General features: G+C 35.0%; 2 protein-coding genes across 13 annotated transcripts; one reads left to right on the top strand and one right to left on the bottom strand.

Annotated features, from left to right (window-relative positions):
- The first annotated feature begins 1329 nt into the window (after positions 1–1329).
- On the top strand, positions 1330–5439 carry LOC111366116 (pentatricopeptide repeat-containing protein At1g08610). 3 transcript variants are annotated; one of them, XR_002697571.1, is made up of 3 exons: positions 1331–1468; positions 2222–4307; positions 5007–5433. XR_002697571.1 is itself a non-coding variant. In XM_022986782.1 (2 exons), the coding sequence occupies exon 2, from the start codon at positions 2486–2488 to the stop codon at positions 4205–4207; it is 1722 nt and encodes a 573-aa protein (XP_022842550.1). In that variant the 5' UTR covers positions 1330–1475; positions 2222–2485; the 3' UTR covers positions 4208–5439. The 3 variants fall into 3 exon arrangements, 1 of the variants encoding a protein (XP_022842550.1); XR_002697570.1 differs by having other exon boundaries at positions 1331–1475; XM_022986782.1 differs by having other exon boundaries at positions 1330–1475; positions 2222–5439.
- A 793-nt stretch (positions 5440–6232) lies between these two features.
- Positions 6233–11663, bottom strand: LOC111366114. 10 transcript variants are annotated; one of them, XM_022986777.1, is made up of 4 exons: positions 11419–11663; positions 10884–10964; positions 9478–9552; positions 6233–9398 (listed from the first exon to the last, which is right to left on the bottom strand). In XM_022986777.1, the coding sequence occupies exon 4, from the start codon at positions 8836–8838 to the stop codon at positions 6619–6621; it is 2220 nt and encodes a 739-aa protein (XP_022842545.1). In that variant the 5' UTR covers positions 8839–9398; positions 9478–9552; positions 10884–10964; positions 11419–11663; the 3' UTR covers positions 6233–6618. The 10 variants fall into 10 exon arrangements, with proteins under 10 accessions (XP_022842545.1, XP_022842541.1, XP_022842540.1 ...); XM_022986773.1 differs by having other exon boundaries at positions 6233–8972; positions 9160–10964; XM_022986772.1 differs by having other exon boundaries at positions 9478–10964.
- Positions 11664–13282: the final 1619 nt, after the last annotated feature.

Raw genomic sequence — 13282 nt, 5'->3', positions numbered from 1 at the left:
GCTCCGCGAGACACCTATGGCCAAAGTCCTTTCGAAGCTTTGGGGCGAAGCATCACATCCATCATCCTTGAAGTGACTCAGGATTTCCTCTAAACAAATTTTAATGATTGATTGAGTTGACGAAAATCAAGTTAACAGCCCACATTTCAGAGCATTAAATGCTCTTTAGTCTATGATTAATGGAATGACACTTAAGAGAAGGCATATTCCATTCTTACCTTTAGATGAGGTCATGTGTATTCTCATCCCACGGCCATTACTCCTCCTCCACCCCTATATAAACCCACTTACATAGACATTTAAAGGGTAATGTAACTTATACACAAAACATACATCTATACTATTAACATATTGTTCTTAGTATCACCGATGACTGACTAGATCGTCGAATTGCTTGTAGTCGACTCCCCACCACGAGAGAAGGTCACAAGTGACTAAAGATTTGTTATAAAAGCACCATTTACGTGGAGCTATTATATGTTGGCCACGATATCCCAACAAAAAACGAGGTCAACAGATCCCTTCACTTTCCCTTCAACAGTAAACATCTTTTAGGCAGCCACCCTTTTCCTCCTCTGCAACTCCAGGTCACTAGAACTCCACTTCTTTGAAACCTACCCTTTTTCAACTTCCCTTTCTTGAACTCCCATTGATCTTTAGCAACAAAATTATTATTCATTCGGGGCTTTGTTTGGATCAGACGGTGATGATGCATATCAGCATATGAAGCAATCTGTAGCACCTGAAATCTTGGATGTGTGAGTTGGGTTTGTGACTCTTCATTTGCATTCATCAACCATTGCATGATTTTGATCTGGCATGTTCCTTTTTTTCTTCTTGGGAATTTAGTTCGAGACTTTCTTTGTTATGAGCACATGGTTTGGTCTATATTTTCATCTTTGCTCATGCAAGATAGTTAGATCAATCTTGAAATTCGCCGAATGTTATTTTTTTTTTTAATAGAATCAAATTGTTCATTAAAATTTAATGATCACGTTAAGTCTTGAAGTTTCTATCTTAAAAGATCAAAACTGTCAAGATAATTAATTCAAACGCTTAATCTAAACTTTTATCTTTAATTGATGTGTGATTTATCCTTTAACATCGTGATGGTGGGAGACGGTGCTTCCCATGAATATTGTAGCAATATTATTCATAAATTGCACTTGTTGGGAGCATAAGTGGTATCGGAGCTTTTGCGCCCAACACTAAAGTCCACCTAGTTTGTTCTCGTATATTTCGGTCACTATAACTTCTTTCTTAGCAAATTAAATCCCTAATTCTTGAATTGCTTTTCAGTCCTAATCTTCTATATATAGATTTTTCGACACTTAATTTCGGTCCCTATCCTCAAACCCTCGTAACCCCTAACAATCCTCTCTCTAAAACTTAGCCTACACCATCACCAGCCATCGGGAGGTCTCTTTCTACCAGCCGCACTTCTCTTCTATAACGACGAACAAATTTGGTGGGAGGTTTGTTTCTTGGTTACTGTTTGTTTCTTGGTTACTGTCTTTAGAAATTTACTTTTTTTTTATGTGTAGTTCTTGACTCTTAAGTAAGAAATGAAATATATATCTTCATGAAAATTTAATCCAGATATTTAGGATTCAGTTGTTTATTTTTCTATTATGTTTTCCGTTTGAATTAGTAATTTGCACAATGTATAATGGATTAAACAGATGGTGAATTTTTTGAGCGGCGGTTTTACTTTAGAATACTGTCTTAAATAATTGATTTGTTGTTTTTAATGTAATGTTTGTTGACAAAATTGGTCCAAATTGACCCCTCAGAATCCATTATGTTGAGAATAATACAATTAAACAGTAACAGGGCCATCTTAGGAAATTCTCTAAAATTATTTTTGACAACTCTGTTTGCTTCCTATGAAAATTGAGGAATGAACCAATAAAAGAATGTACTTTCCGTACATCAAATTTTTTTAATTTTCTTGAATATGGTTGAGCCATTTATGATATTTGTATTCTAACAGATTTTCTGGCAATTTCGGTTAGTTTGATTCTGCAGCATGCTTTTATCTGATACAGATTTTCTGGCCAGTTCTGTTCCTTTGATTCTGCTGCATGCTTTTATCTGAAATGGTTTTATATCTATCTATTCCCTTCGTATGACAAAAGAAATTACATTCTCCAAATTGAATTTGTTGATAATGATCTTTTCTGCTTATTTGCTTTTTTTTTTCGTTCAATCACATATGCAGTTTGACATGAATATTGCGTCCTGTTACAAATTCCAGACAGACCTCTGGAGAATTAATTAAAGTTGAGGAACTGTGGAATATATTGTGCTTTACTTGGATGACTAGCATAAAAGTGTTGAGCACTGCTTAAATACTTACTGGAAGATTTGTTCTGGAAGATCTGTTCTAATACTTACTGCTTAAATACTTCTTGAACAAAGTGATCAGTTAGCCGAATACGTTATATATGCTGTTCTAAGTTGTTTTTCAACTGAGGGGATATAGATGGATTACAAAGCTATTCTCCATAAACCAATGATTGAGGTTCCTAATTTGCACGGCTCGAACTCGATTTCCTACCAAACAGATCGTGGTTCTGGCACTAATTATTCTACGAAATCTCATCTAAATTGGGTGGGAGCTTATGGTTCAGGAGCAGGTGCTTCTTCGTTAAGGTGTAGAGGGCAGCAAACAGGGGTTTGTCTTGATAGAATCAGCGTGAGTAATCAAAATGAGTGGGAATTGGATGGAAGCAGGATGAATGTCGAGAAGAAATTCAATGGACAAATGCAAATCAATTTGAGCAGATTCACTAATTCTTCAAGATTGTCTACAGATGGACCATTTGTTGAAAATGATGAGAAAACTAATAATGAAATCCTTCAAACTTTTTGCATTCGCGGGAAGTTACTAGATGCAGCAAAGTTAGTAGATTTGATGACTCGTAGAAACCAAATTCCAGATTTTTCTTGCTGCATAAAGTTGATCAGGGGCCTTGTCAATATTGAGCGGACCAGAAAAGCTGTTAATGTCCTCCAACTCATGGTTTTGTCTGGTGGGATTCCAGATATTATCACATATAACATGTTAATTAGTGGCCTATGTCGGAAGAAGTATCTTAATTCGGCTACTGATGTCTTGGAGAACATGAGTTTGAGTGGTTGCCCTCCAGATGTTATTACTTACAACACAATACTACGAGCTTTGTTTGATAATGGTAGGTTTGATCAGGCTATTCAGTTTTGGAAGGATCAACTAAGAAAGGGATGTCCTCCTTATGTAATCACCTACACGGTTCTCATTGAGTTAGTCTGCAAACATATTGGAATTGTACGAGCATTAGAAATCATGGAAGATCTGGCGGTGGAGGGATGTTATCCTGACCTTGTGACCTACAATTCAATGATCAATATTTCTTCTAAACAGGGAAACTATGATGACACAATGCTGGTTATTTGTAATCTTCTGTCTCGTGGAATGGAGCCAAATACTATTACATACAACACTCTTCTCCATTCTCTTTGTACCTATGGGCGTTGGGATGAAGTGGATGAGATCCTTTTTTTCATGAATGAAACATCACACCCTCCTACTCGCGTAACTTATAATATTTTGATTAATGGTTTATGTAAACATGGTCATCTGGATCGTGCAATTGACTTCTTTAATCAGATGATTTCCCACAATTGCTCTCCTGATATAATTACTTATAACACCCTCCTACGTGCTCTTTGTAAGGAAGCAATGCTAGACGAGGCTGTCCAAGTTCTTCACTGCTTATGTGATACAAACTGCTCTCCTAGTTTAATCACTTACAATATTGTCATTGACGGATTGTCAAAGGAGGGTTTTATGGAGAAAGCAATGGAAGTGTACAATAACATGGTAGAGCACGGGATTTGTCCTGATGAGGTTACCTATCGATGTTTGATTTGGGGTTTCTGCCGAGCCGATCTAGTTGAAGAGGCTGTAGAATTATTAAAGGTGATCGGTATTAACAAAAACAGGATAAGAGATAATTGTTATAGATTCATTATTAAGAGATTGTGCCAGAATAAAAAAATGGATTCCGCAATTCGAGTCCTAGAAATTTTGATAGCAAGTAGACACAAGTCTTGTGTCACAGTTTATTCAGAAATAATTCATGAGATTGACAATGCTGGTATGCCTGAAGAAGCTGCAGAATTACGACAGAAATTGGTGGAACTTCGGATTTTCAGAGAGTAGCCCTGTTGGATCACATGTACTTGGCTCTGAATCTTCTGCGCTTTACATCTTCAGTCAGTTCACATCAGTGTGGGCAGAAATTATTTTCTTTGAAAGAAAGGTTTTCTCTTGTTCTTTTTTATCCATGCTCTCTCGTGAAATATTTGGTGTTTGGATAGCATGCTGGCCTATGCCCAATTGCCCATGATCCAATTCTTCTGACACCTTAGAATATTACTGTTTTGGTACATAACCGTGGACATTATGATGTGAATGCTTGGATAATAAATTACCTTGGTTTTACTTTGGATAGATGGAAAGCGATGTGGTTTTAATACTTAATATGAACATATCAATTCAGACTAATGTTTCTAGCATAATTGTTGTATTGTCTATTTTATTCATTCAAAGTAATGATTTCTACGCACTGATTTGCATTAATCTTTGTGCAAACAAATGCTAAAAGGTGTGTGTTCTGTGAATGGAGTTTGTGTAAAAATTTGTCCTGTTTTATGAGAGGAACTGTCTATGCTGGATGGAGTCGTCGATGTAATATTTTGTGCTTCTTTCTTTCTTTTGTTTTGTTAACGTCCTAGAAGAAGATCATGCTCTCCACATTTACATCTCATTTTTTTTCCCAGCAAATATATTTCTTTCATCGTAACAATTAATTGTGTATGAAAGTTTAAATGAAATGGGGTAAAACAGAAGTGAGTCTTTATACGCTAGTCGAGGAGCTTATTAAACTTGACTAAAATGACTCAGAATGTTCTAATATTTTTCTTACTGATTTTTATTTTTGGTTTCCTGATGGGGGCAGAACTGTAATACGTGGTAGTGAACTATGCTGTAAAAAATGAATGAAATATGCAGCCAAAGCTAGACTCAAGAGGCAATGGGACAAGCACCAACAAATAGTTTGGGATGTTTATGGATTTCCAAGCAGCATGCTACGAGAGATCGACCTGGTTTTTTCTTCATACATAGGCTGTTATTTTGCAGAAATATAGGCTGCTATTAAAATATCAACCAATCTTTGGAGGCATCACTTGGCAATTGTTAAGGAAGTTTGGATCGGCTATTCCACAAATTGTTTCTTTTTCTCTGTTATTTTAGGCGTTCATGAACTTGTGCTTAAATCCATGTACGAGAGTAGATACAATGTTGCTTTATATATTGCTTAGAATGTAAAGTGAGCTTAAACATTGTTGGCCATGATTAGTATTAAATAATATTAATTTAAAATTTGGATATGTCTTGGTGTGTATAAAATATGTACATAGGGATGTCCACGCACTCCACATAGGGTGGGGCCCAAGCACAACCCTTAAAATTGTGTTAATTCTACCGATCAGTTCTGTCCAATTGCGTAAATAGATTGCCATTAATATATTTAGAGAGAGAGGAGTCAATAGAGAGATACAGATGGATTGGATTGGACCAATTGGAATCGGATCACATATCAATTGGCTAGGAAGATTTAGAGAAGATTAATGTTATTCAGCATTGCTAAGCACTAGCCTGGATGCAATTGTATGAATTTAAATTATAAATTCATTTAAATGTAATATCACACGATTCATTTAGTATCTGTTTGGTAAGGATTAAAATCAATACTTCAATGAATTTTGTTAAAAGTTGATGAAATATGTAATTAAAAATTGTAAGTTCTATAAAACACGTGGTTAAAATTAATCATTGATCTTTACTTTTGATTTTAATTTATAACAAATAGAAGCTTAGTTGAACATATCAAGTGTGCACACGTACATGGATGCTATATAACACATTATTCTTCGAGAATGAGAAGTAAAGGAATCATCAAGCTCTGGTAATTGCTACACACCCCTTTCATTGTTCTGATTTATCTCTTGACCATCTCTGGTGGTGTTTCCGTCTTGCAGTAGTGGACATGGACAAGTTCGGTTCAATTCAGTTCTTTTTTCTATCGGGATTTTATAAATTAAAAAACAGGTTAGTTTTGACTTTCTTAAGTGCAGCACGACCAGTATGACATAAATCATTAGCTTGCATAGAAGCAAAGAATGACAGAAAGCAGGGTAAATAATAAATACCACAAGAAAGTATCATGGATGATGAATGAAAAAAAAAAAAAGACAAATCGATGTACAAGCAGTAAAGGTACTGCTGTATAAATTATGGTAAGAGTCGAGCCGAAATTACTTGCAAAGAAAAACTACTCAGCAGCTAAGGAAACGTAATTAACTGCAAAACTGTCTTAGAGCTATGTAAAAAGCTCCTCGCAGAAAGGTGCCTCCAACTATCGGAAGATCAGAAGCTATAAATCTATTTCTTCCGATAACCACAAGCAGATCAAGTTGGTAAAGGAAAAATGAAAATAGCCATCGTGGAAAGCTAAACTTTGGCCATGCAACATTGACTTCAGACATCCCTGTTTCTGCTTGTCCCCCTTAGCCTTGTAGGAGTAATGCAGCGGGATCAAGTTCAAAAGACCCTTCTGGGACTCCTTTTCTTTCGCTGCCAGTCATTTTGAAAAAGGGAATTTGGTGGGAGAACCTAAGCAGTTCACTGGGTCGTATTAAAAATGAATCAATCTCACTCTGGCTTGTTCGCTGAAATAGGCTCAGAAATCCTTCAACTTTATCTAAGCAAGCAACTTTTATTCCGGCACCAAAAACAAAATCTGACATAACCTCCACAATTTCATAGTTGAAATGCTTATGATTCTCAGGGTTTGAACTCCATTTTATATCCCAGTCCTTGAAAAGAGCCCAGATGTCTCCTTTTCTAGGATATATGACAATAGAACCTCTGCTCCTACCCTTTTCAAAATGCACTTTATGAGAGAACGTACAAAGTTCTGAAGCTTCTTCAGTCTTCCCACGCTTAAATTTGCCACAGCCAACAGGCAACTCCACATTTGCCCAAGTAATTGCTTCTTTACCCTCAGAATTAGCTTCTAACCAGTGGATGCTCAATTTGAATCCAGGAGTAATTATCTTTTTTATCTGAGCATAGTATCTAGGCATACAATCTAATGTATCGTAACAAGCCCAGATTTGACCAGCAGAAAAACATTTTTCTTCTCTAATCTTATCAAAATCATGGAATTCTGGATCAGGACACTCGTAAACTTTCTTATCTTCAATACTAGAATCTGAATCTGATTCAGAATCAGAATCATCTAAGACATGAATAGGTTCAACACCTGTGCCCTGCATACCAGCTGGTTGTCCTTTAACCTTAACTTCTTCACTCTCCGCATTCTTGTCCGAGAAGCTTCCTTCAGGAGGAATAGTTCCCATTTTTTTTACTTTTGTCTGGACATTATCTTCATCAGTAGTAAAACTAGCTGGATTTCCATGTTTTGAAACTTCACCATCCACAGTATTTTCCTCCTTTTTACCATCACCTGATAATATGTCCCCACGCCATCTCTTGGGAGGGCTAGCAAAGTCATCATCGCCACTTATACTGCACAAGACATTCTGCCTAGGCTGACCCACTCTCCTTAGACGACGGAAGCCATTAAGACCAGGATCTATCCTGGTCCCCTGGGTGTCAAAATTTTCCTCAATAACCACATCTTCCGAGTCAGAGTTACTTGTGTCAGAACTCTCACTAGATTCCATTACCACCTTCCTGCCTCTCTTCCTGTTTTTGTTTTTCAAATTTTTTGATTTTCTAGGCATTGAATCTCCATTGGGCATCGCACCCCCTGGCTTTCCAACATTCAAAGATTGGGCAGTTCTGCTATCTTTTTCTTTTGCCTTCAAATCCTCACCAATCTCAGCTGCAATTTCTGCCCGAGGACCTGATTCTGACCCAATTTTTCTACTGGTGGCACCTCCAAGAGATCCTGCATGAGAATCTGAGGATCCAGTGGTATTTTCTGCACCCATTTTGAAGGCACGCAAATCTGGGACCTCTTTTCGTTCAGAAAGAGAAGGTTGACTCTGGCTGGATTTTGACGACGCATTTTGAACACCTGGTTGAGCCCATTTGGATCCCAAGTGAATTCCTTGAGCACCTATGTCATAAGCAATGAAGGCTTTTGAGCAGCTATTATTGTGACATCGTAAAGCTTTGTTCACATATTCTCTCGGATACTGAAATCTTCCACTACAAAATGGGCAACAAGTCCAGAAAACTGCCTGTCTAGCTACTGAATTTGGCGGCTTCATCTGATATTTATTCTGACCACGAGCAGCAAAACCATTTGAATTATTGTTTTGACAATGCGATGTATTTGCTGGAGCTGTTCTAACTGAAACTCTAACCTTACTGTCATATGCAGACTTCTTTGCAGAGTCGGACAGTACCATATTTGCTTCCCCAATCAGCTTAAAAGCAGCTTCTGCACCATGAAATTTGTTCTTATCGGGATGGAGAAGAAGTGCAAGTCTTCTGTACTGTTTCTTGATGGTGGCATCATCAGCTAACCTTTCAACTTGAAGGATTCCATACCAGTCCTTTTCAGATCCCAATATCCTGTTTTGTGCAGAACAGTGAACATTACAGACAGTCAGTAGCTGAGCTATATTCTCAAGTTCAGGGAAAAGATTTTGAGCTTTCAGAGCAATCTTTCGAGCCCCTTCAAAGTCATTATTTTCCATCTTCTTCTCAGCAATTTGCTTTGCTCGGAAAGCTTCATCCTTGTTGCACTCCATTGCCAATATAGCCAACTGCTCAAAGTCCTGAAGCTCAAGAATTGAATAAACAAAAGTGAAATTTTTCCTGGTACTCAAACCAAATAACTCTGTTCTTTCCTCCAGAGCCCACCAAGTATCCAAATAATTAGAATCTGCAACCACATTAAAACATATTTTCTATAGGAGTTACTTTCGAGTTTAAACGGTCACAATTTCTCATTTTTCAAAAAGAAAAGTCAGCATGAAACGGTATTTTAGCAATAAAGAGAAGGCAAGAGCAAAACTCTTTGGGCAAAATTATTAGCAAAAGAAATTCCTGTGGAATAAATTAGTTGTTACCACATTGAAGCCTCTAAAGATGTTGTATCGACATCTTACGCCAAAAGGCATACTGCACTTGGGTTTCAAAATGGAGGCTTCAGGGCTGTCTGAATAAATGATATGATCCAGGACCTAACATCTGAATCTTAAAACAACAGGCCCGCAATATAGAACAAAAAAGGCCATCAACATAAAACAGTCCATATGACACCAGAAAGCCAAGCAATTCACTCATTCTGTATCAGAGTCTCGAACTTCTACAAATCCAGGTTCATACTCATGAGATGTATAATTTAAAAATCATTTCTCACCAACAGGCTTCAACAAAAGTTTTACCTGAACTTCTCGCTTGCAATTTAAAACTACTTCATTAATGCATTAAGGGTGAATTTGAAGGAAGCATGTCTCGAGCTGTTGGAAAATGTCATATAAAAACGCGAATCGTCACTTCGTATTCATGCCCATCTTCAAAACATATCTCAATTTGGAATAAATCATTGTTGCAATTCTTTCAGATGATTTCATTTCTTCAAAATGCATTGCATTAATTTCATCATAGACTGTTGGAAAAGTAGTAATACATTGAACTTTTAACTGGCATGTGCAGTTAAACAGTAACCAAAAGAAAACTAGGAAGAGAGAGATCGTAGAAGGAGCCAGAACAAAGCCTCAGCTTCCAAATTGAGATCATTTCCCCTATGTGATGTCGAGTGTGTGTCCAAGAAAAAGAGAAATCAGATCCCTAAATGGGTGGGTTTTCACAACATCTGCTACATGCTGGCTTACCTTCATTACACCAAATTTTGTTTTCTGCCCTGACTTCATTACGCTCTTCATTAATACACAACTCTATATCCTATGATTACGATGCAGAACAATGGGATGTGCATATACAAATCTTTTAAACCTGCACTCAAGTTTTTTACAAGTCAACTATATCATTTTAATTTGTTTGGCCATGTAATTTGCAGTCCAAAAGATAGAATCAATGGGACTATTCAATTCGCTAAAAATAAGAACATGGCCTCATTGTCGATTCTTTTTCAATTACTTCATTCATAAAGCACATAATCTCATCATCAATTTTTAGAGTAAATTATCATCAATCCACTTTTTCTCCAAATAGTCTAGGTAAATAACAGCTGCATTTTATCACATGTACACACCAAAACTTATTAAGAATCACATAGATTATTCCATTTTCGCAGAAGTACTAATCAAAATTTATTAAGATTTACAGAGTCAAACATGGATGTATGCTTTCCGGACACCCTCATTTCTAAATATAAAGTATGTGCGTAAAGTTATATTTCAGTCTCAAAGTAAAAGGGTGAAGGAAAAATGTATAACTATGTCGACATGCGGCATAAATGAATCCAAAAAAAGAAAGCAACCACATTTAGACTCCATCAAATTACTAAACCGTACATTAAACAACAACTTTTTCTTGCAGCTTGCCGTGAATTTTTATTTTTTTTTATATTTTTATTTTTTTTTAATTTTTATTTACGACCATGGGTGTCTGGGTCAGCTTACGCGCACCTCAACTAATTCCACGGGACCCTGAAGTTTACAATCGGGTATTCACCTCAATATCTCTGACAGGACTCGAACTGATGATCGTTGGGGAGTAAACCTAAAACCTGACCACTAAGCTACCCCTCAGGGTTACAACTTATCGTGAATATAAAAAATACATCTCCAAACTTATCATGTTAAAGCACATTACAGCACTAACCTACCACTCAATTCTTTATGTTCCTTCACCTATAACAACTTTGAATCATGAAAATTTCGAGCTTCTGCTTTCCCCCACACAAATCCTGAAAGAGGACAAAAATGTAAAAGACAGTGAAAATAATTTTCAAAACATGAAAAGCAAACGCGAATAGATACCTTCAAAATCCAAGAATCCTAAAATGTATGGAAAATAGTACATTTACCAAATCGAAGTGATATATCATCAAATATTTACATTAAAAACGACAAACGTATAAAAACCTAAAAATGAACAAACGAAGCAGTCAATACCTTCAAAACCCTATAATTATACATGCTCAGCAAATAGCACAAATACCAAATTAGAGTGATATATCAACAAATACAAACAGTAAAAACCTCAAGCACACAAAACCCTAAAATGAAACGAACCCACCGACCCATAATTCAATTTCCAAAAACTAATGTGACGAATCAAATAATTAGAAACAAAAAATTGGAAGTGTACGAACCAAACATGTAGGCAGAATAGCCAAACAGTGTACACAAATTACTTACCTTGTGGCGCTTACGCAGGGAGAGAGAGTGGGTGACTAGTTACAGAAGGTGTTTGGGACAAATTTTTTGAGGCAGGGAGAGGGAAGAATGGGGCGGGAGAGGAGAAATGGAATGAATTTTGCGGAGGAAGAACCCCAAATTCCTTCAATTTCCCACAAAACTATCTCGAAATTTTCCCTCGCGGGCAGAGGGGATGTGGGGGTAGTTGGGGGCTGAAGCAACCTGGGTATTTTAAGAATCTAGAGTTTGTGCAGCACATACATGATTTCAATAATAAATACATAAATACTATTAGAGGAAATAAGTGAAAATGATCATTTGAGTCATCCTTATTTTTACTTTGACTTTTGACTGATTTAAGAAAAAAAATCAAAACACAATTTAAAGACATTTTTCCAAAATTACCCCTCTATCTTCATCTCTCCCTCTCTCTCAACGGTTTGGAAGGAAAAGTCAGATTCACTGACAGTCGACCATCCAGACATCTCCCTCACCAAAGAACTTTCGGTTGCCGACTATTAAGAGTTGTAAAGGTTAGTTTTTTTGTGAAATTATAATTAGATTATTGGATTTTGATAAGTTTTAGTTAAATTATTGGTTGGAATATGATTTTTGTGGTATGAAATGTATGATTTAGGCTAAATTTGCGTATAGATAAAGTGTAGTGGCCAATTTTTGTGGTTTGGGATGCTCCAACTCGTTGGAAATGGTGGAATCCGACGAGTGGAGTTGGTTTCGATTGCAGTTAGTAGGCCGACTATCAACCGTCGACTGTTAACAGACGGTCACAGTCGGTTTATTTTTTATTTTTGTAATATTAAATTCTCTAAATTAATTTAAATCATTAAATATTTTGAATTGTTAATCACATATTTTTTTTCTTTATTAAATTTAAAGGAATTTGTTATTATTCTAAAAATATTTTTTTAATTGTAATTTTAACTCTTTATTTGAAATTAAATTTTAATTTTTCATTTTAATTTTAATTTAAATTTAAAGAAATTTGTCAATTTAGAATTTATTTTCAAATTAATTATTTAAACCGAATTTTGACTTCTTAATTTTAATTAAATTTTAAATTTTTATTTTATTTTAAATTTAAATTTTCATTTTAGTTATAATTATAATTTAAAGAAATTTGTTATTTTAAAATTAAATTTCAAATTACTTTTTTAATTCTAATTTCAAATTTTTATGTTAAATTTAATTGTAATTGTAATTTTATTTTAAATTTACAGTCTTTTAATTATAATTTTAATGTAAAGAAATTTGATATTTTAAAATTAATTTCAAAATTAATTTTTAATTCTAATTTTAAATTTTTATTTTTAATTTAATTTTAGATTTTTATTTAATTTTAAATTTAAATTTTCATTTTAGTTATAAATTTAATTGTAATGGTAATTTTATTTTAAATTTAAATTTTCATTTTATATAATTTTAATTTGAAGAAATTTGTTATTTTAAAATCAACTTTCAAATTACTTTTTTAATTCTATTTTTTAATTCTAATTTTAACTTTTTATTTTAAATTTAATTGTAATTGTAATTTTAATTTCCATTTTATTTTGTTATTTTGTTATTTTAATTTTAATTTTTGTGGTAATTATTAATTTCGATAATACGATTAAAAATTTGGTTCACTTAATTTTGGATTATTATGCTTCATTCCATTATTTCATGTACAATGTTTTAATATTCTGTTTTAATTTTTGTAGAATGGATTATGATCTGGATGCAGAGTTGAGACAGATGTCAGGCAAAGTTACTGGAACAGTAACTTTGACAGCTTTACCTAGGTCCTAGAGCTGCTGGATGACCAGCATGCAGATATGCTGCGTCAGTCCTTTCTGTGGCCTCTATA

Source organism: Olea europaea, chromosome 17 (genome assembly GCF_002742605.1).
Source record: "Olea europaea var. sylvestris chromosome 17, O_europaea_v1, whole genome shotgun sequence".
In the NCBI taxonomy this organism is placed as follows: domain Eukaryota; kingdom Viridiplantae; phylum Streptophyta; class Magnoliopsida; order Lamiales; family Oleaceae; genus Olea; species Olea europaea.
This window is presented reverse-complemented; position numbering and strand designations above follow the sequence as displayed.